The sequence below is a fragment of the Mercurialis annua genome, linkage group LG3 (assembly GCF_937616625.2).
Source record: "Mercurialis annua linkage group LG3, ddMerAnnu1.2, whole genome shotgun sequence".
NCBI lineage: Eukaryota > Viridiplantae > Streptophyta > Magnoliopsida > Malpighiales > Euphorbiaceae > Mercurialis > Mercurialis annua.
The window spans coordinates 14514471-14542282 of NC_065572.1; the positions used below are offsets into that span (position 1 = coordinate 14514471).

Consider the following 27812-nt stretch of genomic DNA (forward strand, 5'->3'; position numbering starts at 1 on the left):
AAACATTTTTGGAATTTGAAAGCAGAAGATTTTCAGCTAATCTATCATTGATTTCTCCAAATCTCCATCTTCTCCTCCAACGGAATTTCTCACCAGACTCGATGTGCGCAGCCACTTGCCTGAAGACACAGACACCATCTTCTTCTTACTGAATCTCATGGAGGAACTGTATGGTAACAATTCTTTGGGAATAGGATTCGCAAAATATTTCGCACAGAACTTCTTTGAGTGCCCCATCACTCCACAATAAAAACAAAACATGGGAATTCTCTCATATTGAAAGTTCACCCAGTTCCATGCATTTGGATTGCGCTTCATCTTCATACGCCGCTTAAGAGCTTTATGAACATCAATACGAGCTCTGATCCTCATCGAACTGCCTCCCATCGTTGTTGTCAGCCTATTGCCATGGCTAACAAACTGGCCCAAAAAAGTTCCCAAAGTCCTCGCCAAACTTCTGTGTTGCAAAACCAAGAGGTATATCAAGAACGTGAACCCATAACTCCCATAGTTGGACTTCTCCTGGCTGTTTGCCGACCACCAGTCTCGCCACAATAACAAATGATATTCAAAAGTCCACGGCCCATCGTCAATGACTCTTCTCATATCCATTTTATGAAAAAAAATTGGAACATGAATAAGTTCGACGCAACCTAGTAATCCGGACTCCTATGACTGGCTTTCAAATAGGAGGAAGCACGTTCATCACAGCCATGCAGTTCACACTTTTCTCCGTCAGAAAGCGGCCAATCAGACACCACTTCAGCTCACCTCCTCCTTCCTTCTCACCTGAAAAAACCAGGCCCCCTTCCTCCTCCTCAAGAATAGCCATACGATCATCCAACGCCACATCAAACTGAGAGTTATCCATCGAGCACAAAGACTTGAAAGGAAAAATCACAGAAAAAACCCTAGGCACCAACTTTAGAGAGAACGTGCATGAAAAAATTAGGGCTTAATTGGTGAGGAAATGACCAATAGCAGCAACCTCATAAATACTCCACTAACACCAGATTGGCATTGAAACCCACGCAAAATCCTAGGCAGAACACAAGAAACGGCGGCTGATTACATACTTGTCGCAAAAACACAAGACAACTACTTGCCAAAACTGCAAGCCAAATGGTGAAAAAACTATGAACACTGTTTACCACACCAAAACTATGAACACTGTTTACTAAATCAGATTGTTTAATTATAAAAACTATGAACACTGTTTATATAGTAGGATATTTTTATAAAGTTTGTAAAAAGAATATCGACAGAAATTATAAAAAATAAATAAAATAGGTGTAATAAGTTTAAAAATCAGATATTTAAAAATAAAACCCTAAAAGAAACTGAAAATAATAAAATTAATATGAAAAATTAAAAATAAAAACTATAATGCAAAAATTAAACCCAGCTCCTCTCGGCTCTCCTAGTGTGGAAATAGCTGTTGCTCTGTACAAAACACAGCGCCAAAATTTCAAAGCTAAGCGGCCGGAATGGACACATACACTTCTCTACTCGAAAGAACTCGGGTACCACAACCCTCCCTCCAAAAATTCGCGGTTATTTCACTCTTCTCGAAGCTACGATCCGCCCCGAAACACCTCGACCCGGACTCCGACCCTGGGCGATATGCTATCTCCTACTGTCTCCACTCCTCATCCCCTGCCGTTATCGATCAGACGGTTCGGGAACTCTGTCGTCTCGTCTTGGACTCTAAATTGGATTTATCTCGCGGGTTTTTGGAGCTCCAGTCCGCACTTGAAGGCGGAGATGAGAAATTCGTTGGAGTGTTTGTTAAAGGACTCGGGTTTTTAATTCGGGTCGGGTTTGTGAGGAACCGTGGGTCTTGGCGGTTTGGTTCTACTGAGAGTCATCCGTTTGTTAAAGTTAGTGAAGTGAATTGAATCTTTTTTGTTATATGAATTGCCTTAATATTCTTTTAATTTAATTTAGTTTTTGGATGAATATTATATTGATAGCGTGTTTGGGAAGTTCCAAAATTGCAATAACTGAAATGAACTGCATTATTTTCGATTCATTGTAATGTTAGAGGAAGTGCTAACTCGGTTTACTACCACGTCATTCGTAAACTGTCCGATCACATTATACCACGTCGTTAAAATGATGGTAATATTGTAACAAATGTGTATAGATTTTTATGGGGATATTACAATAATAATGTGATTGCCTCAGTCTACGGATGACGGTCTACTTAAGAATTTCTCGCTAATGTCTGGATAGGTTATAGTTGTTAGAGTAGAATTTCAAATCTTCAATTTGGGACAAGAAAAAAGCAATGCCTTTTTCATTGGAATTTTGCAAGAGTTTCAATTCAATTTACCGCATATTTGAAAGAAATGCAATAATGCCCGTAAGTGGAATCGACTTAAAGCATGATTTCTTTCCTTGTAAAGTTAATTGATGTTGAAGAATTTGAGTTGAGATAGTATTTGATGTGTAAAGTAAATGTATGTTTGATTGCAGATATTATTGTGCAGAAGTGAGGTTCAGTCTGAATTGGTACAGCAAGTTCTATTGTTTATGGCAAAGAACAGGCAGTACGGAATGTTGGAAGTTTGCAAATTCTTAAGACCCTTATTGAATTTTTCAATTCTACGTACACCCTTTTCCAATTCTACCTCAACTTCGTTTACAAGGCAGTTAATATCATCAATGGCTTCATTTTGCTGTACCTTCCCTGATGAGGGCTTGCCTGTTCTTAAGTTACTGATGGATTGCCTCAAGTACTTTCCACACAAGAATTCGGATGTTAGTATGCGTGTTTTGGAGTTTATTCATTTCCCCATGACTAAATTTTTGTTGGTTGTTATTTTATTGTTTCTATGCAGTGTGTAGTTATTGTATTCTGTCTGTTGGTTATATGCAGGAAACGTGGGACCGTTACCATAATTGGGAATGTGTCGTAGATGCTTATGCCGTAGTTTTGAGACACTTGATTCAAACTAATTTGGTATGTGTCTATATATCTAGTTCGGGGCACTTTTAGTGGAATCTCATTTTTCATTTGGTTAATTCCTTTTTGTTAATGAGAGTTTAAAGCTGTACCATCATCGTTAGTTTGTTACTTTAAATTGAAACTGTATGTGCTAATGGCAGTTTATTAATTCTCATGTTAACAGATGGTCAGTGAGGGACAACTTTTTGGAGTGGAACTTTCAGAGACTATTCTTTCACTATTAACTCATTGTCATGGGCATTCTGGTGGTACTTGGCCTTTTGTTGAAATAGTGAAGCGCTTGATTGTTGTTCAAAAAGATCTTGCTTTGTGTTATACACCTGAATTATCATCAGTAATGCTGTCCATATTTGCTATACTTATTCAATCTGATCTTGAACATGAACAGCTCTCTTTGTTGAAACTTCTAATCTTCCTTTTAAGATGGAAAAGTGAAAACGGTGCGTTCATTTAATCTTATCCTACTCACATGCAATGCAAACATGCTATCTTTTAACAATATTTAGATGACATTATCTCCTTGTGCTTGGTTTAGTTGTTCATTGAAATCATTGTTAATCTGAATTCCATTCGTGCATGTTCCGTTTCTCACTGTACTGACTTTAAACAAATAGTAGCTTTTAACAATTATTTGCAGGACATGGCTTCTCCTGTCATCGTTTTGCTATTAACTTTTTTCATTTGCATTTTTTGTGTGCATTCATTCATGTGACTGTTTGTTCTGCGTTTATAACTATGAACTCTCCGTGTTCTCTTAATCCTGTGTGGATCTACTTCCCTGTTTGGTGCCATTTTGTTTATTCATATACAGGAATTGTGCTCAGGTTATATGGTAATTTATTTGTTCACAGAATATGCATCTGATAGTACCAAATGTACATTGAGTGAAGAGGTCTTATTAACATTCCCTGTTATCAACCTAATGTCATCAACATCAAAATCTATCAAAGCAGCGGCAACTGATTTGCTTGTCATGTTAGAAAAGCTTCTAGTAAGACAGGTCAGAGCAACAATGATTGAACTAGTTACAGAAAGGAGGACACCATCTAGCAGCTCACTTGGGTCTATTGTTTATAGACTCCTGCACCATATTTGGTTTCAGGTATTTTTTGGCGAATCTCTATTGTTTTCTGTATTGAAGGCTTTCTCTTGAACTGTTCTTTGTTGAAGGTTGTTCTTGTAATAAGAGCTTTGGATGTAGCCTATGCTTTATGTATTCTCTTCACCTTAGCCCAAATTTCAAAGTTATTGCATTAGTACATTGATAATTGTTAGAATTATAGTGTGAATACTTAGTGTGAATACATCATATATGGCAGCATGTTTATAGGGATTAGATTAGCATGTTTATAGGGATTAGATTAGCTTAATTTTAGGAATTGCTTTCCTTTCTCTTAGCATCTACTTGTGTATAAATACCTATTGATTTCTCTAATACAATTCATTGAGAATTCAACTCAACTTTAGTGTTTCTGATTACATGGTATCAGAGCTGCCCTAGTGTGCAGATCCTTTTTTTTTTGGTTTGCCCCTGTGCGCAAACAGTTCAGTTATTCAGTTCAGGAACTAGGGTTCAACTTTCCTTCTTGTGACCAATTTCTGGCCATCATCTAATCTCACCACCCCTCCCACAAGACTCGCCGTCCTCCGATCTGTCGAAATCTGCTGCTCCGGTTTCTGTTCCTCCAGCCACGCGCCGCCGCCTCCCGCCACGCTCCGCCACGTGCCGGCGAGTGGAACCACCTCCGACCACCGGTTCATCTCCGACCGACTTCTTTTCATATCAGCACTTTATTTCCAGCCTACCCATCCGGTCAGTTTTCAGTTACTGAGATATTTTTTTTTTGTGAACCTAAAGTGTGGGTAAAGGGCTACTTCTGTATTATTATTTTTTTGTGATTGCTGAAATTGTGTTTGGTGTGATAATATGGCTGAAGGAAAGAAAAATGAACCTAATAAACCTATGGTTAGTGGTATTATGGCAGTATCTCCTAGGATTACTGATCATAAATTGACTGGGGCGTCCAATTATGTTGATTGGTCCACTAATGTTACGTTGTATCTTCGGAGTATCAGAAAATCACGTCATTTGACTGATGACCCGAAAACAGATGATGAAGATTGGATGGCTGATGATGCTTGTCTCTTACTTGGCATCAAGAACTCTATTGATGCTAAGATTGTTAGCTTGGTTCGTCATTGTGGGTATTGCAAACAAATTATGGATTATTTGAAGTCTTTATATGCTGGAAAGGGTAATGTTTCTCGCTTATATGATACATATAAGTCGTTTTATACTACTGATCGCCAAGGGCAATCTGTTCAGGATTACTATATGCAGCTAAAGGACACCTTTGAGCAATTAAATGAATTGCTACCTCTGAGCACAGATATTACGGTCCTTCAAGCTCAACGAGAACAAATGTTTGTTCTCCGATTTTTATGTGGACTCGGTTCAGAATATGAAGGAGTCACTTCTCAGATTCTCTCTAGTGCTGAAATTCCTGATGGTGAGGAGGCTCTGACTCGTATTTTGCGCAGTAATCTAGTTCTTTCAGCCACTCCTTCTGTTCCTCCTTCTAGTGCTCTTTATAGCCAAAGGCATACTTCTGACCGCTCTTTTAAGGGTCCAACAAGGGGGAGCACCCGGGACATGCGAAGTCCAAATGATGGAAGCAAACCTGTTGAATGCTATTATTGTCATGAGCCTGGTCATACTAAACGAACTTGTCCTCTTCTAAAGGCCAAGGAGAAACGGTATCGGTCTGCTCAGGTTGCTACTACTGATGTTACACCCCCTGCTACACTCTCTGCTCAATCTTACACTCTTACTGCGGAAGAATATGCCAAGTATCAAGAATCATTAGCTTCAAAGCGTTCTTCGTCTGTCACTGCTATTGCTGAGTCAGGTAATTCCAATAAGTGCCTCGTTTCTTCGTCTTCAAAATGGGTCATTGATTCTGGTGCTACAGATCATATGACAGGTAATTCTAAACTATTCACTTCTTGTAATGATACTTTTCCTTCCCACGTTACCGTAGCTGATGGCACTCACTCTTCGGTTACTGGTTCTGGTACTATTAATCCAACTTCATCACTTTCACTCTCAAATGTTCTTAATGTGCCTGGTTTTTCATTCAATTTGATTTCTGTGAGTAAACTTACTCGCTCTCTTAATTGTTCTATCTCATTTTTCCCTGATCATTGTTTGTTTCAGGATCTTATGACGAAGCAGATTATTGGTAGTGGACGGGAATCTGGTGGTCTCTACGTTTTGGATACAACCGTTAGAAGACCTGTTGCTTGTTCTACTGTATCCGCCCCTTTTGATGAGCATTGTCGGTTGGGACATCCTTCTTTACCTCTGCTGAAAAAGATGTGCCCCCAGTTTCAAAAGTTGTCTAGCTTAGATTGTGAGTCATGTCAATTTGCAAAACATCATCGTTTGTCTTCTGCTCCTCGAGTCAGTAAAAGGTCTAATTTTCCGTTTGAATTAGTTCATTCTGATGTTTGGGGTCCTTGCTCTGTTGTGTCTAAACCAGGTTTTAGATATTTTGTGACTTTTGTGGATGATTATTCTCGAACCACTTGGTTATATTTAATGAAACATCGTTCTGAATTGTTTACACATTTTACTGCTTTTTGTGCTGAGGTTAAAAACCAATTTAATGTTTCAGTTCATACTTTACGAAGTGACAATGCTAAAGAATACTTGTCTGGTCCTTTTCAAACTTTTATGTCTCAGAATGGTATTATTCATCAAACTTCTTGTGTTAATACACCTTCACAAAACGGTGTAGCTGAACGTAAGAATCGTCATCTTCTTGAAACTGCCAGAGCTCTTTTGTTTCAAACGCAGGTTCCGAAACCTTTCTGAGCAGATGCTATTTCTACAGCATGTTTTCTGATCAATCGCATGCCTTCTGCCGTGTTGAATGGTGAGACTCCTTACAGTATTCTGTTTCCTGATAAACCATTATTTAACATGTCACCTCGTATATTTGGGAGTACTTGCTTTGTTAGGGATGTTCGTCCACATGTTACTAAGCTTGATCCGAAATCACTAAAATGTGTCTTCCTCGGGTACTCTCGCCTTCAAAAAGGGTATCGTTGTTTTTCCCCTTCTCTTGATAAATATCTTGTGTCTTATGATGTCTCTTTTATGGAACATCTCCCCTTCTTTCCTATGTCCACTAATGTGTCGAATTCGGATGATATTATTGATAATGATATGTTGGTTTATCACATTCATCCTACTTCGTTACCTCAGCAACAGCCCAAGCCACCTATTACTCAAGTTTATTCACGACGTCAGCAACCTCCGGCTTCTAGTCCAATACCAATTCCTGTTTCGGCAGAAGATCCTCCTTCTGAGTCAAGTCATGATACCGATGATCTTCCTATTGCCCTTCGCAAAGGTAAACGATCATGTACTTATCCTATCTCTACTTTCGTTTCATACAAATATTTATCTTCCCCTTCACAATGTTTTATTGCTTCACTTGATTCTATATCTATTCCAAAATCTGTGTCGGAAGCCTTATCCCATCCTGGATGGCGAAAGGCAATGATGGAAGAAATGAATGCTCTAGATGCTAATGATACTTGGGATTTGGTACATTTGCCTGTGGGAAAGAAATCTGTAGGTTGCCGATGGGTGTTTGCTGTAAAACTTAATTCTGATGGTTCGGTTGCTCGTTTAAAAGCTCGCCTTGTCGCAAAAGGCTATGCTCAGACCTATGGGGTTGATTATTCTGACACTTTTCACCAGTGGCCAAAATGTCTTCTATTCGCCTTTTTATCTCAATGGCAGCTAGTTCTGATTGGCCCCTACATCAGCTCGATATCAAGAATGCCTTTTTACATGGTGACCTTCAAGAGGAAGTTTATATGGAGCAACCACCGGGTTTTGTTGCTCAGGGGGAGTATGGCAAAGTTTGTCATCTTCGTAAATCTCTATATGGGTTGAAATAGAGTCCTCGAGCATGGTTTGGTAAGTTTAGTCAAGTAATTGAGAAGTTTGGGATGAAGAAGTGCAATTGTGATCACTCGGTTTTCTATAGGCGTTCCTCTTCAGGTATCATCCTTCTTGTTGTCTATGTAGACGATATTATCATACTGGAAGTGATTTTTCAGGAATCTCATCTCTGAAAACATTTCTTCATGATCACTTTCAAACGAAAGATTTGGGAGCTCTAAAGTATTTCTTGGGAATTGAAGTATCAAGGTGCAAGAAAGGGATCTTCCTATCTCAAAGGAAATATGTTCTTGATTTGTTGGCAGAAACTGGAAAGTCTGGAGCCAAGCCATGTGGTGCGCCTATGACTCCAAACTCTCATCTCACAACAGAAGGAGAGCCTTTTGCAGACCCTGGAAAATATAGGCGTTTGGTTGGGAAGCTGAATTATCTTACAGTAACAAGACCTGATATTTCTTATTCTGTTAGTGTTGTCAGCCAGTTCATGTCCTCTCCTACCATTGATCACTGGAATGCACTTGAGCAGATTTTATGTTACTTAAAAGGGACACCTGGATGTGGATTACTTTACCAGAATCATGGTCATACTGAGATTGAGTGTTTCTCTGATGCAGACTGGGCAGGAGACAAGGATGATAGAAGATCCATTACTGGTTATTGTGTCTTTGTTGGAGGTAATCTTGTTTCTTGGAAAAGCAAGAAACAACATGTTGTTTCTCGTTCTAGTGCGGAATCTGAATATCGAGCGATGTCTCAATCTGTGTGTGAGATTATATGGATTCGTCATCTCTTGTCCGAACTTGGATTCAAGATCAACACTCCAGCAAAGTTATTGTGTGATAATCAAGCAGCTATTCATATTGCTTCCAATCCCGTATTCCATGAACGTAACAAGCACATTGAAGTTGACTGCCATTTTGTTCGTGAAAAACTAGAAGCCAACATCATTTCTACAGACTACATTGGCACCAATGAACAACTTGGAGATATCTTTACCAAAGCTTTGAATGGGGTTCGGTTAAACTATATTTGTAACAAGCTGGGCATGACAAATATCTATGCTCCAGCTTGAGGGGGAGTGTTAGAATTATAGTGTGAATACTTAGTGTGAATACATCATATATGGCAGCATGTTTATAGGGATTAGATTAGCATGTTTATAGGGATTAGATTAGCTTAATTTTAGGAATTGCTTTCCTTTCTCTTAGCATCTACTTGTGTATAAATACCTATTGATTTCTCTAATACAATTCATTGAGAATTCAACTCAACTTTAGTGTTTCTGATTACAATAATTAAATGATAAAATATAATAAGATGGAATTTTTGTTCTTGGAAGATTTTATGTATTTCTACTCATTGTTTGAACTCTTAATTGATCAAAATTTTAAAATGAATATTTTTTTCATTATTTTAAACTCTACTAATAACAAATAGACAATAGATTTATATGATGATACAAATCCTGAGTGAACTATTGCTTCAAGGTTTAAGTAGAAATTTATTTAGTTGGGATCAGGGCTAAGTTGATTTGGTTGATGTGATTGAAATTAGACAATGTAGTTATAATGGTGACACAAGTCCAATTATTTCGATAGAAAGTTGACTCTTGCTTCTAGATTTAAGTAGAAATCCATTTAGTTGGGATTAGGGCTGAGTTGACTTGGTTTTAAATTACAACTTTTATTTACATATCATCATAATGGATAAGAAAATTACCTAGAATAGAAGCATAGCTTTTGCAAATATATTATGATTCAGATTTTATAAGATTTTTTTGCGGTGTTGTGTTCCAGGACCATTCGCAGTCAACTTCGTTCTTTGTAAATTTTGCTTCTAGCGGTGACAAAGGAATGAATGATCAAACAAGGATGTGGGCTTCTCAATTAAAAGAATATTATTTGCAGATTAATGACAAAAGAAAATTGTCCCTTCATATCTCGCAGGCTCAAGAAACTTTTTTAATTGGTAAAAGCGTTTAGAGCTTATAGAAAACCTTGATATATTATTTAACTTATTTTGCTATAACTATGATGTTCTAGATTGCAGTTTTCTTATATGTATTTAATTCATCCCAACTTTGTGCCTTTCAGAAATGCCCCGCTTGCTCAGTGCAATTACTGGTGCTTTGGCATTGCATCACTCACTTGGTGACATTGCAATAGACTTGTTGGCTACCATTGGGGTTATGGATCCTAAGCAGGGAGTTCCATTATTACTAGCTGTTCTATTTTACAGTAACATTTTCACCAGAAATGATATGAATAATCAAGATATGTTGGTGAGTATTCCATTGTTAATCCATGCAAGTGTCTACCAAACTTATTTCTTTGTGTTTTTTATCTATCAGTATTTTGTTCTTTCTAAGTAGAAATTTGTTCTTCCAGCCAAAACTTTTGATGATGCTTCCATCATTGGCTTCACATTTTGCAATGATGCCACTCATAGTTCAGACTATCTTGCCGATGCTTCAAAAGGATGGCAAACCGTGTACTCTCTACAACTTTTGATTTGTGATCTTATTTGTAATTTGTTTTCCTTCTTTATTGCATCATATTTTGCAGCATTTCACCGAACATCTTTATGGCATAGTGTATTGGTGTGTTCATAGAAATGGCATGAAGGATGAGATATGTTTGTTTTTCAGTAATTAATGAAATTGTGTTTTGTGAAATGGTAGTTAAGGGTTTGTTGCGGGATATATTAGGAACAAAATAGTTTTCTCTGCCCCACTACAACGCAGTATTCTGGTGTATTTGGTTAACTCTTAACCCTTCCCCCTTCCCCTTCCAGCTAACCCTCAATCCCAGCTAGTACTACTCAATCAAAAAGAAAATAATTTTTAATCAAGGATAGGCTAGAAAGTACTGATAATCTAATCTCTTTCTGCTGGCTCCATTTAGTTATTGTTCTTTTTGACAGTTCTATGATATGGTCCCGCGAATAGGATCTCGTCACAGGTCTACTACTCGAAAATCTCGTCGATTTCCCTTGTTTTTTCATGTTCTTGGATAAACCTATTTTAGAGATGTTAATGGTGATTTGTTTAAGAGATCACCAACTCTCCTTTTCTTTATTTTTGACTGAATTATTGATTACTTTATTGAATATAATTATCTCCTTTATATAGAGAAGAATCAGTACTACCAAAGGAAAATAATTCCTACTTAAGAAGGATTCCTAATAAGCATAAATAATAATTTCTAAATAATAGAAAATAAAATACTTCCTAATTAAAAATCTAGATTTTAGCTAACAAAATAGGAACTCTGTTATTACAGCTGGTCATAACATTAGTCCCTTGGTCGACTAAGAGCTTGTCCTCAAGCTCGAACAAATCTGTATTTGGATCGGGAGGTTTTCTCTTCTTCCGCGTTATATAATAAGAGGCAAAAATGTTTCCTGAAGAGTAAAGTGCATCACAATTAAAACATCGTCTTCTTGCTCTTCGGTCCAACATCTCAGCTTTTGTCAAAAGCTTAATTGGTGAAGTAACAATCTCACTTCCTATGTTGGAAGCTGATTCAAAATTCTTGCCTTGTGTTTTCTGTTCTTGGCAAGTTGCTGAAGACGGAGCTGCCCATGCGATTGGAGATCGCCCTACAGTGATGCTTCCACAATTGAATTGTATTTTTCTTTCACTAGCTTGCGCTAAATTCACAGGCACAAACAAATTTGGGGGATTTTGCATCTCCACATCAACCAAAGGGTCCTCTGTTCCATTATTTGAAGGAAATTCCAGCTTGGAGTTCCTTGGAACAATTGTTATTTCAAATGGATTTGCCGGTTGTTCTTCTCCACTTATCTCTTGGATATTGCAACCTGATTCAGCCTTACTATTCTGCTCCTTTTCCTTATCGAAAATTTGTAATTCCATCATGCGTTGCATTGCTTTAACGCTCGCGTACTTCGTGTATATCCTGACTGAATTCAACCATTCTTCATTCTAAACTTTCGATTTTGGTTAACAATTGGTTCTGATCAGCCATGACGACATGCTCTGATACCAAGTTGATATGGTCCCGCGAATAGGATCTCGTCACAGGTCTACTACTCGGAAAATCTCGTCGATTTCCCTTGTATTTCCTGTTCTTCGATAAACTTATTTTAGAGATGTTAATGGCGATTTGTTCAAGAGATCACCAACTCTCCTTTTCTTTATTTTTGACCAAATTATTGATTACTTTATTGAATATAATCATCTCCTTTAAATAGAGAAGAATTAAAACTACAAAAGGAAAAGAATTCCTACTTAAGAAGGATTCCTGATAAGCATAAAGACTACTTCCTAAATAATAGAAAATACAATACTTCCTAATTGAAAATCTAGATTTTAGCTAACAAAATAGGAACTTTGTTAAAACAGCTGGTCATAACATTCTACATTTTTTATTTATTTTACTTGTGGAAAATTTTAATGATGAATAAATATCAGTTTTAATGTTCCCCAGAAGTAATAGTAGTTGGATCTCAGCTTTCTTGTGACTACCCATTTGATATGGTCTATATACTGTCTTGAGAGTCTAATTTCAGGCTATACTTCAAATTGGTTCTCAATTTAAAAGATCATTTCTTTAGATTGTACTATCCATCTCATAAGCCACTTCTCCTTATATAGTTGAATTGTCACCCGTTCTTTTTAGGAACCATTCTAGTCACGGCTATCGGCATTAAAATAGGCCATAGATAGGAAACTAAATGTTTTTGGCCAGTTTTATGTGCTCAAGCCTTTCTTTTCAAGAACAATTATGGTTTCTCTTTATTCTAGAAAACCTTCGTTTTAATAGATTTTGGTAACGTCAGGGTTAAAATTATACAATCAATCGCCAATTGAATTATGCATACAGTAGCTCCGTTAAATTAGATTAGATGCTCTATATTTATACACTTCCAGCTGGTACTTGGTGGGTGGAATACTTGTTGATTCTCCTTCATTACTTGTCAAGCTCTTGATGTATTGGCCGACTGATTCAAATGGAAACTTAAAACATCCTATTTATCTGAACACCCTGCTCATTTGAGTTGCTAATTATGCTGTATTTAGTGTTTAAGTATTTGTCTTTACTGTTTCTTATATCACCATGCTAGCTATTGAGTTCACATTTCAAGTGTATATGCAGATAGCCGCCTACACTTGTACCAATATGATATGTAGGGTTACTAGAAATATTTTTCATTACATAGTGAAGTTCCATTTCTTTTGGTGGTAGAAAGAACATATTCTATAGTTTCTTTAATTTTTTTTTTATTGGGGGACGATCAGAATTAACAATGTTTTTCCTATGATAGTATCTCATTAATCCCTTGTCTCTGATGCTGTTATTATTCTTGTATCAGAGTGTTGTATGCCACTGGTGCTCGTTTGCTTTGTCAGACCTGGGAAATTAATGAGCGTGCCTTTGGCACTCTACAGGTAATGATCTGTTTGGATTGTTGGTATTTATAGCAATGTAGTATCCCTTTTTTATTTTCTGGGGTAATTGGATACAAACTTGTGGAATATACTTGAACCCTTCTCATGAACATTTTGATTTGCGAGTGTTGATGAAAGACAGATTGAGAAATCTAATCTATGTACGTTTGAGTAGCAAAACAGTGGAAGCTAACCTTATATTCAGAATTTCTGGCTTGGAAATGAAGAGAATAAAGAAAAGGAAGAGAAATATTCTAAGAATCACACCTATAAGGGTCCAAGGCAATCATACTTAGGGTTGTGAATTGAATCAACACGATTTAAAGCAGCATTAGAGTGAAATTTTTATTAATTCTCCAAGTCTGAACATAAAACAAGACACTATAGAAACAAAAGAAATCCAACTACTACTACAGTACTACTAGAACTAGGAAAACATAGACTAACACTAACTAGGAAAATATTAAACTAATAAAGACACCTATATAAGACTTCAAATAAAATAAGGGACTCCTAAATTACTATTCCAGCAAAGCCGAAATTTTTTAAAAAGACTATTTGGGTGTTAAAATTGTAAATACCAGACCAAAATTCTAACTTCCCTAATTCTTTGAATTTAATTTTTCTTGACTTCTTCCTTGTCTGCATCGAAGTGCAGTGCACAGTATAATTGAGATGTCTAATCCCAATTTGATAAAAGAGCCTTCAAACGTCTAAAGTTTCTGTTCGAAGCACGGATCATCATTTACTTAACATTTTTATTGCGGAAGTAATTTAACCTTATCTATGATACCATCACCAATGGAAAGCTGAAAAGCATGAGTAGGCCACACGTAGAAGGCTAGGATTCTGCAGAGTGAGCTTGGTTGCATGCTTGATTCTGTAAATGAACTTGAAATAGTAATACTATGTGAATATCCCCATTCTTGTTTTTGGCTGTGAGGAGTTGATCAGAAGAATAAGTGCAATATACATGAAATGCTTGATATTTGGCAGATCAAGTCTTGTTTGGTGCTGTGGCTCTGCCATTTTCTTCTTTGATACTCTTATAGTCTTATGTTCTTATGAGAATATTCCAAATCATGACTGGTAAAAGTTTGTTTAAAACAATAGAAAGTCTGTTAAAAATTCCTGCTGCTCTTTACTTGAACTTAAAAGGCATAAGGTACAAAAAAACCCCTGAGGTTTTTCTAAAAGGACACTTCAGCCCTTTTTGATTTTTGAGGTACAATTCAGCCCTCCAGTTTTTTTTATTGAACAAAAACACCCTTTCAATTTTTTTATTGACCAAATTAACCCTTCTGTTAAAAAATGGCAGTGGTGTCACATGTCATTAAGGAAAAGATTTAAAAATGTCCTTAATATGTATAATATATTTCAATTTAATCCTTCAAAGGACTTATGTTTATAAAAAAATTAAATTAGGGACTCAAATGATATTTTTTCCTTTTCTTTTAATTTAAAAATTAAAATAAAAAAAGACCCCCGGCCACCGGAGGTCGTGGTCTGTTCTCGCCTAAGAACAGACCAGTTCTTAGGCGAGAGTCTGTTCTCTACCAACAGACTCTCGCCCGAGAACCTCAGGTAGAGAACAGACGATGGTCTGACATCATCTGTTCTCTACCTGAGAACAGACCTTCGTTTGTTCTCTACCAGAGAACAGACATGTCTGTTCTCAGATCTGAGAACAGACAGCTGTTCTCACATCTGAGAACAGAAAGTCTGTTCTCACCTTAGACGTTTGTTCTTACCTGAGAACAAACGAGTGCCGCGGGTTGTTTTCGGATCGATGGTGGTTTTGGGACCGGCGATGGTATCAAGGCCGGCGGTGGTTTTGAAATTGACGCTGATTTTTAAAAAAGACTTGCGGTTTTCGGAATAGGTTCTAATTGAATTAAATTTGGTTTAATTATTTTTATTTGGGTTTTTATTTAATTTAATTACAGTTAATTAATTGGGTTTGATTGGTTTAATCATATTTTGATTAGTTTAATTATGATTTTATTAATTGGGTTTTGTTTGATTTAATTAGATTTGATTGTATTTTATTTGATTTAATTGGGTTTAGATTGATTTCATTAGGTTTTTAAATAATAAGAATTTTAATCAAGTAGAGTTAATTAAGTTGGGGTGAAAATATGTTAATTATTTTATAGATATAAAATTGGTAAATATTTTAAACAGTAGGTATCATTTTGAACCTTTGTTCTAAGGCCACGTCATCAGTTAACGGCAATATAGAGGAGGGACTTTTTTGTTCGATAAAAAGAACTGGAGGGCTGAATTGTACCCCAAAAATCAAAAAGGGCTGTACTGTCCTTTTGGAAAAACCTCAGGGTTTCTTTTGTACCTTATGCCAACTTGAAAATAGAAGAATGTATTTGATTAATGCTGAATGCTTATGTTTGTAGGGGATATACTGTGATTGAAATGGGAAGATAACATTGCTTGATCTTTTCTTTTTTTGAGCCGTGCCAGAATATTTATCAGACATCACATGAAAATTTTATTTTCTGCTACACTGCTCGTCCTTGAGGCTCTCTTGTTGGCTCTTCCCACTGGTATTCTGCCATTTTTCATTCACAATTTTGTTATTGGTGTTTAGGCAGTTTTACTTCCAAAATGGTTCACTGAATTCAAGTCTGAGAGAACAATCTGTATGGCTCTGGCTACTTCCATTAGAGATGTTTGCAGGAAAAATCCTGATAGGGGCGTGGACATTATCTTGTCTGTTGAGGTATGGAGAAAGTTGTAGCTTTTTTTGGTTATGATCTGCTGATGCATCTTTAAGATATCTTATTTTTCTTCTTTTTCTTTTAAGTTATTGAAATTGTTATAACAGGCTTGCATTAAAAGCCGGGATCCTATTATTCAAGGTGTAGGTCTACAAAGTCTAGCCCATCTATGTGAAGCTGACGTAATTGGTATTCCTGATTCTGCCGTGAACTAAAATTCTTATCCATTTCCAGTTTGGATATAGTATACAGAATAGGCTTTCTTTTAGTTTTTGTCTTAAGACACTCCTTGAATATTTATGTTTGTAGCCTTTTTATATTACACTATTTAATATTCTGAAGTTATGGTCAATTTGTTTTTGATGCAGATTTTTACACTGCCTGGGATGTCATTGCAAATGATGTGCTAGACTACTCCTCAGACCCGGTTCTTGCACAAAGGTAAGCAGATTTTACCATCCACTGATACCTGAAATTGCAGCTTTAATTAAAAATTACTGTTTATCAGTCACTATATTGTAATTTCTATTAGTACTACAAGAGCTTCTGCTGAGATCTCGTTCTTCCTTGTTCGTTTGAGTGTTTGGGGCAGTTCAGTTTTAGACATGTTTTTTCTGTCTTTTTCTTCAAGAACAATAGTTAATTTAGATATATTGTGTGGCCTCTTATCATGACAGCATATGCATGCTTTTGAGATGGGGTTCCATGGATGCCGAAGCATATGCAGAAGCTTCAAGGAACGTCTTACAAATTTTGTGGCATGTTGGCGTCTCCATGCCTGGAAATGATGGTGTACAATGGGCAAAGACAAGGGCCTGTGCGTTTGAGGCTTTGTCCCAATATGAGGTTAAGTTTGTGCTATATCAAATGAAGTGTTCCATCTTATTAGAATTTTTCTTAGTTAAATCAATTCATGTCTTTATCTAGCTTGTCAGAAAGAAAGATATTTAATATGTGGATTTTCATTTTATATTAAATGGTTAGTCTCAGGCTTCCTTTAATAATATGTTCTGATATTTGACTAGGTTTCTCATCTAGAAAAAGGAATTCCAGATTTCAAGAGAAAGAACACAGATTCGCTTTTGTCTGAGACAGACATAATTGTAGTAAAGGCCATGGAAGGATTACAAATGAAGATTATCTCACATGAACACATGTAGGGAGTTTCAGATCTTTCTTTCAGTGAATACTTATCTGCTTCAGATACTGAAATCTGACATCCAGCACTGATAAAGAGGTTATGTTTACTTCAGGAATAGACGAAGATTGGTGAAGGAGAGAAAAATCACAGGAAGCAAGATTGAGAAATTGCTGGATGTTTTTCCGCATGTTCTCTTCCCTTCAGGTGGGATGATAGTTGGTGGTACTTTAAGAGCATACTGTTTATTGTGGTTTGCAAGTTTCATCAAACCTCAGTCAACTTTTAGGCAGCTTTATGCATAAAGACGGACAAACCTTTAAAGATTGAGTTAATTACTGAAATCTTGCTAGAGATTGCTAAAATAACCAATTTAGGCTTTGTTCAAGTTCGTTTTTCTAATCATTAGTGGTTACAACAATATGGCCAATGATTTAAAGATTACGAAACTATTATAGTCCTAAAAATTGTAAACTAGATAACATTTTTGTCCTTGAAGTTCGATTTTAAAATTTTGGCTCCACTTTAAGTCCCCAAATTGTTACATAATGTAGATTACTTAGCTTCGCTAACATCTTGCTAGGATTAAAATTGCTAATTTTGGAACTGGGACCAAGTTATATTCTTAAGAAATTGTCCACTGACCAAAATATTGGATATTTTAAATTTGAGCAAGGGTTTTAAAAAAAAAAAACTGAGTAAGGGCATTTCCTACATAGAGAGGGGGAGGGGGGGCAATTTTATCAAATTGTACGGTTGACTTGTTATATAGAGAATCAAATTGGCATAAAATGTGCAGGAAAGAAAAGCAATGTTGGTCAGCTACCTGGCGCGGCTCTATTATGCCTTTCCTTTACTCCTAAAGATGAGAACAGCTTAGGAATGTCAAAAGTAAGATAATATTATGATGAACTTCTTTTCTTCAGAACTTAACATGATTTTGAACCTGCCTTTCCTGCTGCTGTCCAGGGGAATCTAGATGTCCATGCTGCATATGAGAATACACTTGTAGAAATAGCTTCATCTCTTCATCTCTCAAGAAATATATTTATTGCCCTTCTTTCTCTCCAATCTTGGAAAGTCTTCATGCGGCGTTGGATGAGGGCTAATATTTTATCGATGGATCCAAAAACTGGAGCTGCTGGACTAGATAAAATTTCTAAAGCTGCTACCAAAATCCTGAAGGTTTATAAGTGCTTTGCATTTTTAGTCACGTCTTTATTGCTGTTTTCTGCACCATTTCTTAGAACAGATTTTCTTATGCAGAGTATGATGCAACTTGCTGAAGAATCTATCCCACGATCTGCTGAAAATATTATATTGGCTGTTGGTGCACTCTGTTTGGTAAGATATCTAATGCATTCTGACTTGTAAGGAATTTGTACTTGTAAAAACCTGGAACAGCCAAAAATCTACATGCCGTTGACATAGTAGTATTTGACCTCTGAGATGATATTTTTCTATGTATGGAATTACTAAGATTTGAGCTCAACAAGATTCTCTTTGATGCTATGTTGCAGTGGGGTATCATTACATTGAGAAAATTATACTTTCCAATCACCTCGAAGTAGCTGTAGGACTTGGTTTGCTGCATATAAGAAAATGCGATGGTACTTATGCCCTCAAAATTGAAAACATTCTAAAATTATGCTACTTTCCAAGTATTATATTATTGTTGAAAATAGAAATCTTTAAGTTTTTTTTAGAAATAGCAATTTTGAAACTTTTTCTACAACTATCCTATTACAGTGTCCAACAACAAAGTCGACCCTTCTATTTACATAAATGATTTTTGTTTTTTGGATTTGTTCCCAAAATGGTTACAAATGTAAAATATATCCTTAACGACATTAAATAAAATCTTTTGCTCATTAATAACATAGATGATCAATCTATGATTTATAAATGTTCATAATTTTTGTTGAAACAAATTTACATTATGACATCCAATTTTAAAAAATTCACCAAATATAGAAAAACTTGTTCGTTTAGAACGGAAACTTCCCAAGTATTTTTCATTTTATTCGCAACTTTTTTTGTGTTGGATAACCGTCTGAATCCTCAATTTTGAGAATCTTTTTTCAACAATATTAGTGAACCATCATCAATTCAGTTGCATAATTAGGATTAGGACATATTATGATGCCAAATGTTTTAATTTCTATTAGGTTGATTCAGAATGCCAAATATTTTAATTGCTATTCTGAAATATAAGATTTGGTACCCGAGTATAGTGTAAATATTACAAAGTTACTAATCTAGATACAACAAATCGAATTTGTTAGAGAAAATGAAGTTGAATGGTCATAAATATATGAATTGATGAGCATCAGTTTGGGTGGGTCTGTAAGTTAACCTGTGGCAGGCTATCCTGACCATGCTGGAGACAAACACTTATAGGCGATTATGGCTTATTATTATAGCTTATGAGCTGCGCCTTCGGATGAATGTGTCCCAAGTGAATTGTTGCTGGTCCTGATTGATAAGGATCAGACTGGGTGGGTCTGCAGAGCAGCCTGCCACAGGCTATGCTGACCACGTTGGAGCCCAAACATAGGGACCATCAGGGCTTTGTGTGAGTCCTTCCATCATGATAGACGTATTGTAGGTACATTTGCTTGTCCCCAAGATTCTCCTTGTACTGTTTATGCCTTTGTTCTTATGACTAAGTATCAATAGTAATTGATACTTCTGAATTCTGAATTTGTAATTATTACTGAATATTGCTAGGTTTTTTTGATATACTACATTTCTTGTCGACATTCTTCATCAATCCAATGTTGTTTTTTCTGGCTCATTTCAGGTCTTGCCTTCGTCTGCTCATACTATTAAGTCAACTGCTTCAAAGTTTCTGTTAAATTGGCTGTTCCAGTATGAACATGAACATCGCCAATGGTCAGCTGCTATAACTCTTGGACTCATCTCAAGTTGTTTGCATGTAACTGATCATATGCACAAATTTCAAAATATCAATGGGCTTGTTAAGGTATCTAGATTTTGGGTTCTCTACCATTTCCAAACTTTATGCATATTGGTCTATGTAGAGAAAGCTTTGTAACATAAGATCAATCATTCTTCTTTTGGTTGTGCTTTAGGTTTTGTGTGTCAGCAAGAGTACCCTTGTGAAAGGAGCATGTGGAGTAGGGTTGGGCTTTGCATGCCAAGATCTCCTTACTAGGGCTGAAGCTGCTGATAAGGTTGATGTAGAGAGAGAAACATACAAGATTCAGGAGGTTGAACTATTGGGGAAGATAGTTAGGACATTATTTCTAATGACAAGTCAGCTCAGTCAAGCATCATATGATATCCTAGAAGGTTTGTCTGTTTATTTTCCTCCAGGTGCTGATGATTTGGGAATCAATATGACTTCGAAACTGTTGCTTGAGAAGTGTGATGACCTGGAGGAAGATATATGGGGTATTGCTGGTCTTGTCATTGGCTTGGGAAACACTATTGATGCAATATACAGAGCTGGGGCACATGAATTAGTGCTTAAGATTAAAGACTTGATTATTTCATGGATTCCACATGTAGATTCTCTATTACTTAACTCTGGTTTATCCAGTGAAGGAGTAGATAAGTTCTTGTCTATAGGGTCCTGTCTTGCACTTCCTATCATTGTGGCTTTCTGTCGAAGAATGGAAATAATGAATGATGATGAGCTGGATCATCTAGTCAATGGCTACACTGAGCTCATATCTGAATTGGTGTCTGTGAAAAGGTTTGGTGCTTTTCATCAAAGCTTATTGGCAGCATCATGTGTTGGGGCAGGAAACCTACTAGCTTGCATTTTAAATGAAGCTGTGCATCCTATTGAAGTGGATCTATTAAAAGGTTTGCTGGATCTGCTTAGAAAATGTTACTCTAATTCTTACCCTGCTCTTGTCCATTTGGGTGGAATGCTTGGAGTAGTTAATGCTATGGGAGCCAGTGCAGGAATTTTGTTTCATGGTCATCATTTCTCATCTTCAGTAAAGACTGGTTTTGAGCAAAAGGTTTGGTCACGTCATCTTTTGATAAGTAGGAAGAGTGAGGGTATTATTGCTTTGTTGTATAATTGTTTTTTTTTTTTCAATTGGTTGACAGGAATCTTCTTATATCTTGGGGCCTTTACTTTCAAGCCCCATTTGTGATCCAAATTTGACAGCATTAATTCAAGAAATATTCTTTGTTGCTCAAAATTCTGATGATCTCCAAATGAAACAAAATGCATCTTGGGCAATTTCATTCCTCCGACATCTTTTGTGGTCCGAGGAATTATTAAAAATAAATAATGCTCAGATTGGGGTTGCTGATTCCAAAATGGCTTCTCACAGTTTTAATGAAGATAGTTTAGTTATGAAGCTGTCGCTGTGGCTAATGCAGCTGCATTTTTCTGCGGTAAGCCCCTCGCTACTATATTTTCTCGTGGACAATTTGATATATTTCTGGATTGTTGTTTTGTTCATGTTTTAACCTTTCGTTTTTAGATAACTATAGATTTTTTCCCCTTCTGCCAGCACTGCATTCTCATGCATGATTGTGACTGTGCAATACAGTCTGCAACTCTTACATGCAGTAAATGTGGAATGGCTGGATGATGAGAGAGAGGGGGGCATTTTGCTCACTAGTTATCATTTATTATTTGCTTACTAAGTTGTTCACTTAAAATAAGGTTTTATAGTATTTAAAATAGTGCTCTCTGGATAAATAATTACTGCTTGATGCTATAGTTTTGAACAACTATTATTGATATTGAATTAGGGGGAAAATGCAACTTCTGTAACTCTAGCCTTTCGGTTAGAATTTTTGCTTTAGTTACATCTTTCTAGAGGCATTATTAATACAGTAAGGGTTATTATAGCTAAGATTCTTTTGTTTCTAATTTATTGAACTTGGCAAATTAAAAAATGCTTGGCGAATTGACAATAGGAAAAATATCTTGATGGTGTCTTTACTTTTCTAAACTTGCTACTTCAGTGTCAGCACTTCTATTTCTTTTAAATTAAAATACTGTTTTAATTTTTTTAGACATATGTCCAAGCGATTGTTTATCCATTGTTTGGTCATTGGTATTAAAAGCATTTACTTTCTCTTGTTTGGGAACAAGAGAAAAATGCAGTGAAGATGCGAATTAAAAGCAATTTTTTTCAAGATAATCTCTTCAAAATTGAGATAAAATTGGAAAAGAATGACGAAGAGAAAAATTAAATTTTTCATTTTTCCTTCTATCCAAACAAGAGGGAAAAATAAATGAAAATCTTTATGCCCTCCTTATTCAGAGTGTTTTGGTTATCTTCATTCACTTTAGTCCATGCTTCTACTTCTACTCACTCTCCAAGTTCCGTCCATCTAGGGACTTTTTTGTGCTATTTTTGGTAGTAGGGGGACGAAGTAAGAAAAAAGTCAGACAGGGAAGAACTAAATAAAAAACGTAAAGTACAGGGACCTTAGGATGGGTTTTTCCATTTATTTATATAAAAATATATTTTTTATATGTAAATTTTAATAAATAAATTTTTATAATTTTTAATATTGATAAATATGTCCCTTTATTTTTAGGCTTAATGCCATAAAAAACCCCGACCTTTCATCCCCTTTTCAATCCTACACTGACGTTGTAAATCTGTCAATTTTACCCCAGTTTGCATTTTTTCATTTCAATTATACCCTGAAGTATAAAATTGACCTTTATTTATTTGACAAAAGTTCAATAATTTTTTTTAAAAATGGTCAATTTAATATAAAAAGTTAATCTAATGCAAAAAGGGTCAATTTAGAGAATTTTTGCCAAATAAAAAAAAATGTCAATTTTATGCTTTAGGGTACAATTGAAATGAAAAAATGCAAAATAGGGTAAAATTGACAGATTTGCAACGTTAGGGTAGGATTGAAAAGGGGATGAAAGGTCAGGGTTTTTTAAGACCTTAAGCCTTATTTTCATTATTTTCATGTTTCTCCCACATTTTTGTTGCCTGTCTTTTGGAAAAGGTCATTTCACGCGTTTCTGGCAACATAGCTTGTGACACACTATTTATGTAATTTGAGAAGAGAAAGGGATATTTTTTTTAATTCATCAAAGTATATAAGTGTATTTATACATTGCTATGATCATGTAATAGGAAGTTAGAATCAAATCTTTCTATAATCACATACAAATTGATCTGACTATATTGTATTCTTTTTCTTTAATAATCTAGTTGCTCTTCTATCTTAAAAAAAGAAAAAAATTAATGTTCTTTTGTGTCTGGATGGATACATTCTCGACCTCTGGTAACAATCAGTTTCTGATCAATAATTTATAACATTCTTATCTCATGATGGCACCTACTTGATCATTATATTTGATTCCCCATATATTGTGATTTTTTGTCCATCTGCTTGTTAGTTGCAAGGTTGATTTACTTATCTGTTTGATCTTTGTTGAAATATTTTTTTTTCCTTTTTGGGTGCACTTATTTCCCGACTGCATGGGAGGAATAACAGTAATGTTGCACGCTCTGCTAATTTGTACTTATAATCCTTCTTGACTCTTCGAGTACAGGCCAGTAAAGCTGTTCCTGTCAGCACTGTAGCAGCAGTTTTAAGATGCCTTACAGCCGCTCCCAGATTGCCTACGATGGATTGGGGGTCAATAGTTAGACGCTGCATGAGATTTGAGGCTCAGGTTTCCGAGTCCTTGCCCCCAGATTCTGCTCTAAGGATGGGAACTCTTAGGGAGGAATGTATTCAATTCTCAATTGCCCATGCAAATCAATTTGATGCCCTCCTGATGTTCCTTGACGAACTCTCTGATCTGTCTAGGTTGAAGACTCTAGAGCTTAATCTGCAGTCACTTCTGCTAGCACATCTTGCTGAGCTGGCAAAGATATTCTCAGGTTCCAGGCTAGAGAAATTATTCGATGACATTGCTGAGTTCTTTTATTCAGCTTCTTCATGCGGAGTGCACAACTCTGGTCAAGAAAGCTCTTTGAGGATGTCATGCTGGAAGGGTCTTTGTCAGTGCCTAGATGATGATTCCCTCAGCTCTCTAGATTACATGCTGAAAGCTGAGAAGTGTATGGAAGTCTTGTTTTCCTTGTTGCCCACATCAATGTCAGCCGCCATTATAGAAGTAGATATGCTAAACCCTGTAAAAGAGTGGCATGAAGTAGTCAAATGTTTAGCAAAGGCTCGAGGGGATTGGTTGTTGAACTTCCTGCAGGTAAATGTGCTGCATTTGTCCTATATATCTCCGTTGGATATTATCGTTCAAAAATAATTTCATTTCATTTGGCTACCAGATTTATGTCAAAAACAGATTGAATCTTCTGCTGTATGAAACTTTAGAGGAACTCAATCATTTTTTCTTTTTGATGATTAACTCGATCATTTTAGTTCTATTAAAAAGAACTTGTAAAAATTGCAAAAGAAAGCTGAACTTTTATACGGTCCTGTGAAAAGACAAACTGTGGAAGTTCTTTTCTTCATTCATGTAGTAATTAAACAATGGTAGGAACTTGCGTCGTTTGTATCATATAGATGGCTAAGCACATTCACTTTCCATGTGTGCCTCACAGGTTCCATTGGTATATCAATCACGCGAGGATGTAAAGTTCGATGCAGTCCTAAGGAAGATTGTAACAAAAGTCAAGCTAGCAAGGATTGGTTCCATCTCGTGGACAGAGATAGGAAGAATTAAGGCTTATATTTTGAATTCTAAATCAGACGGTTAGTTTCTCTCTACCCGATTGCTTCTTTATGTAGGATTAGTATGAACTGACTGTCAATTTTACCCCTTTATTTTCCACGCAAAGCATTCATAGCTGATGAGTAATTTCATGCTAATTTATCTTCCGATAGTTACAGGTATTTGGAATGTGCTTGTTGAAGTAGTAGCAGCTTTGCAGCACGCCGAGGGAAGTGTCAGAAGACAGTGGCTTCTAGATGCAGTGGAAATAAGCTGTGTATCAATTTATCCTTCAACAGTAGGCATTTCTTCCCTTACTATATATCGAAAATGATGACAAAATTCTTTTTATAACAATCGACATCAAATGCATGCAGTTGTGGTTTTTGTTTTTTTTTGATAGATTATTTTTTTAACGTTTTAATTTTGTATCATAGAATTTCTGACTGTACACGTCAAATAGAACAGGGGTCGTTGCTGACTTGTTTTTGTATAATTCTTCTTTAAAATTTCCGTTTTGGGCTGTTTTACTTGCTCGAGTTTACTCGTTCCCGACATATAGAAGAATTGCATCTGCGAAGACTAGGGTTTTGTGTGCAACGTGATGCTGTTGCTAACTTCTACCACAGTGTGCAATGATCCATGGTTGTGCATATCTGAATGATTGTTCTCAAGGGCGATTTCTTTTTCCGTTATTTTTGAATAATCCTTTATTTCTTTTGCAGGCGCTTCGATTTCTTGGTCTCCTATCTGGTAGCTGCTGCAAATATATGCCTCTTCTAATTCTAGACAGATTAACTGTATTGAGTGATCTACCGGTTACCCTTACCTCTCTTTTGACAGATTCCGGTTGGGAAACTATTGCAGAATCCGTTGTTTCTTATCTGTATGCTTCTACGAAACGCATATATTGCTGGGCTACCAACATGGTACTCCTTGATGATACACCTAGTTTGCACCCTATAGATGACAGCGAAAAGGATGTGCTTCCTTTTCTGTTGTCTGTGATGCATCATACCTCTTTATCTTTGAAAGAGTACTTGCCTCTGGACAAGCAGCTTAGGCTTGCTGACATGGTAGTCAGTCCTGGAGAAATTCTTCACGACCTGGAAAATGAATCCGATCATGTATAATGACTTCTGTTTTCTGACAAGGGGGTGAATGAGCACGCATATGACTCTAAATATAGGCAACTTATAGCAGCAGTATTTATTTTTTTTGTTTCTTGAAACAGTCAATGGCCTGTCAACTTCTGTTGTAAAATTTACTCGTTAAATTATGTAACGTTCTGTTGATGAATTCGTAACATTATCATTAATATGGTCTTTCTGCTGCCGATTGTAGAAGTGTTCTGCAGTTTCTTATTTAATACAGAAAGAACAGTAATTTGAGATTGTTTTGGAGGTCTATAAGTAATTTACTGTGCCATTGTTGCCATTTTTGTGGCTCAACTAAAATACCATGCTTGAGTAAACTACAAATTACTGTGCAAGTTGAGCTATGGAACTGTTTGGTTGAGCATAGAATTTGATTCTTGAGTCTGCAACTATTTGGAATTTTAAATGTATTTTGTTTGTTCTTAGATATGCCTTTAGTTTCACTTCATTTGGATTAATCTTGAAACCTAACTGGTTGCTTATTCTGTATTCTTGATAATTCAGGTGGATGATTCACATTTGAATCTAAGGACTAAACATAGCAAGTTGAGCTAACTTGTGAGCTATTCCGAGTTGATTTGAAAAAAAATTGAAGTTGACTCGAGTCCATGAATGCGAGCTCGAGTTTGAGATGTTTAAGTAGTCTGTCGAATTGAGTTCGAACTCTATAATATTTCATGCTGTATGCTTGCAAGCTTTATGGAGCTTTTATAATTGGGAATATTCTCTATTTGATAAAAAAAATATAAACCAGCTCTATTTATTACACTCCTATCCAAAAAGAGAAAATGTTTGTATCTGTACCTTACAAATTATATAATGACATGTCACCTGCATCAAATAAAGTCAAAAATTTGATTAATCTACTGTTAATGCCTTGTTCAGCAAGCAATCTTGTTTTTTTTTAGCAAATTACTGAGACCCCTCACATTTGATATAATTTACATTTTAATCCCTCCTGTTTAAAAACTAAACTATATGGCGCCTCATTTTTGTTTTCATCAAGAGTTTAATCCTTCCGTCCATTTTTAGTGTTAGTCAACAAAGTCAAAGGATTTAGGGGTAACTTAATTTCCAAATCCGAGGGACGAAATGCAAAAACAAAAGTGAGGGATGAAATCGTTTAGAAAAATAAAAGTGGGGGACCATATAGTTTTGTTGACTTCGTTGACTAACATTCAAAATGGGCAGAATGACTAAATCGTTGACAAAAACAAAATTGAGGGGCTATATCGTTCGATTTTCAAACAAGAGGGATTAAACTGTAAATTATGTCAAATATGAGGGGTGTTATAGTAATTTGCTCTTCTTTTTTGGGAAAAGTACCCTCTATACCTAACGTTTTAAATTTTTTGCAAAAATACTCCTTTTTGATAGTTTGTTATAATCTACTAATAAACTATCAAAAAAAGACTATTTTTGTAAAATTTTCAAAAAGTGAGGTATTTATGAAAAGAACCCTTCTTTTTTTAGAGATCTCTAGCTTACTTAATTTGTTTTACTTGTAAATATTAAAATGTCTTTTGTTTTATCATTCCTTTTGTCTAGTTTGATAATACTTATTGATAAAATCTCAAATTTATATTAGTTGAAAAGAATACTAATAAAATATAGCAATTATTGATAAATAAAATGATGATTATTTTCATAAAATTTAATTTCATAAAATTATTGAAATTGAACATGTGATTGATAAATAAAATGATGATTAGTTTCATAAAATATAATGCATTGAATAATATATTTTGTGTATTTATAACGTATTCCATACC

The 27812-nt window shown here is 35.8% G+C and overlaps 2 protein-coding genes across 4 annotated transcripts; both read left to right on the forward strand.

The window, feature by feature from the left end:
- Positions 1 to 1389: 1389 nt before the first annotated feature.
- Positions 1390 to 26279, forward strand: LOC126673395 (protein RST1). Of its 3 annotated transcripts, none has more exons than XM_050367524.2 (25): positions 1390 to 1880; positions 2479 to 2763; positions 2882 to 2965; positions 3135 to 3411; positions 3823 to 4073; positions 9746 to 9917; positions 10043 to 10230; positions 10337 to 10437; positions 13287 to 13362; positions 15968 to 16099; positions 16205 to 16286; positions 16466 to 16538; positions 16775 to 16943; positions 17123 to 17253; positions 17351 to 17442; positions 18035 to 18126; positions 18205 to 18420; positions 18502 to 18579; positions 20039 to 20221; positions 20331 to 21230; positions 21322 to 21615; positions 23759 to 24418; positions 24774 to 24924; positions 25057 to 25181; positions 25609 to 26279. In XM_050367524.2, exons 1-25 carry the CDS (start codon positions 1488 to 1490, stop codon positions 26014 to 26016), a joined length of 5613 nt encoding a protein of 1870 aa, XP_050223481.1. In that variant the 5' UTR covers positions 1390 to 1487; the 3' UTR covers positions 26017 to 26279. The 3 variants fall into 3 exon arrangements, with proteins under 3 accessions (XP_050223481.1, XP_050223482.1, XP_050223485.1); XM_050367525.2 differs by having other exon boundaries at positions 25063 to 25181; XM_050367528.2 differs by having other exon boundaries at positions 3135 to 3219.
- LOC126673397 (uncharacterized) lies at positions 4080 to 6311 on the forward strand. Its single transcript, XM_050367532.1, has 2 exons — positions 4080 to 5955; positions 6189 to 6311. The coding sequence occupies exons 1-2, from the start codon at positions 4899 to 4901 to the stop codon at positions 6215 to 6217; spliced, it is 1086 nt and encodes a 361-aa protein (XP_050223489.1). The 5' UTR covers positions 4080 to 4898; the 3' UTR covers positions 6218 to 6311.
- Positions 26280 to 27812: the final 1533 nt, after the last annotated feature.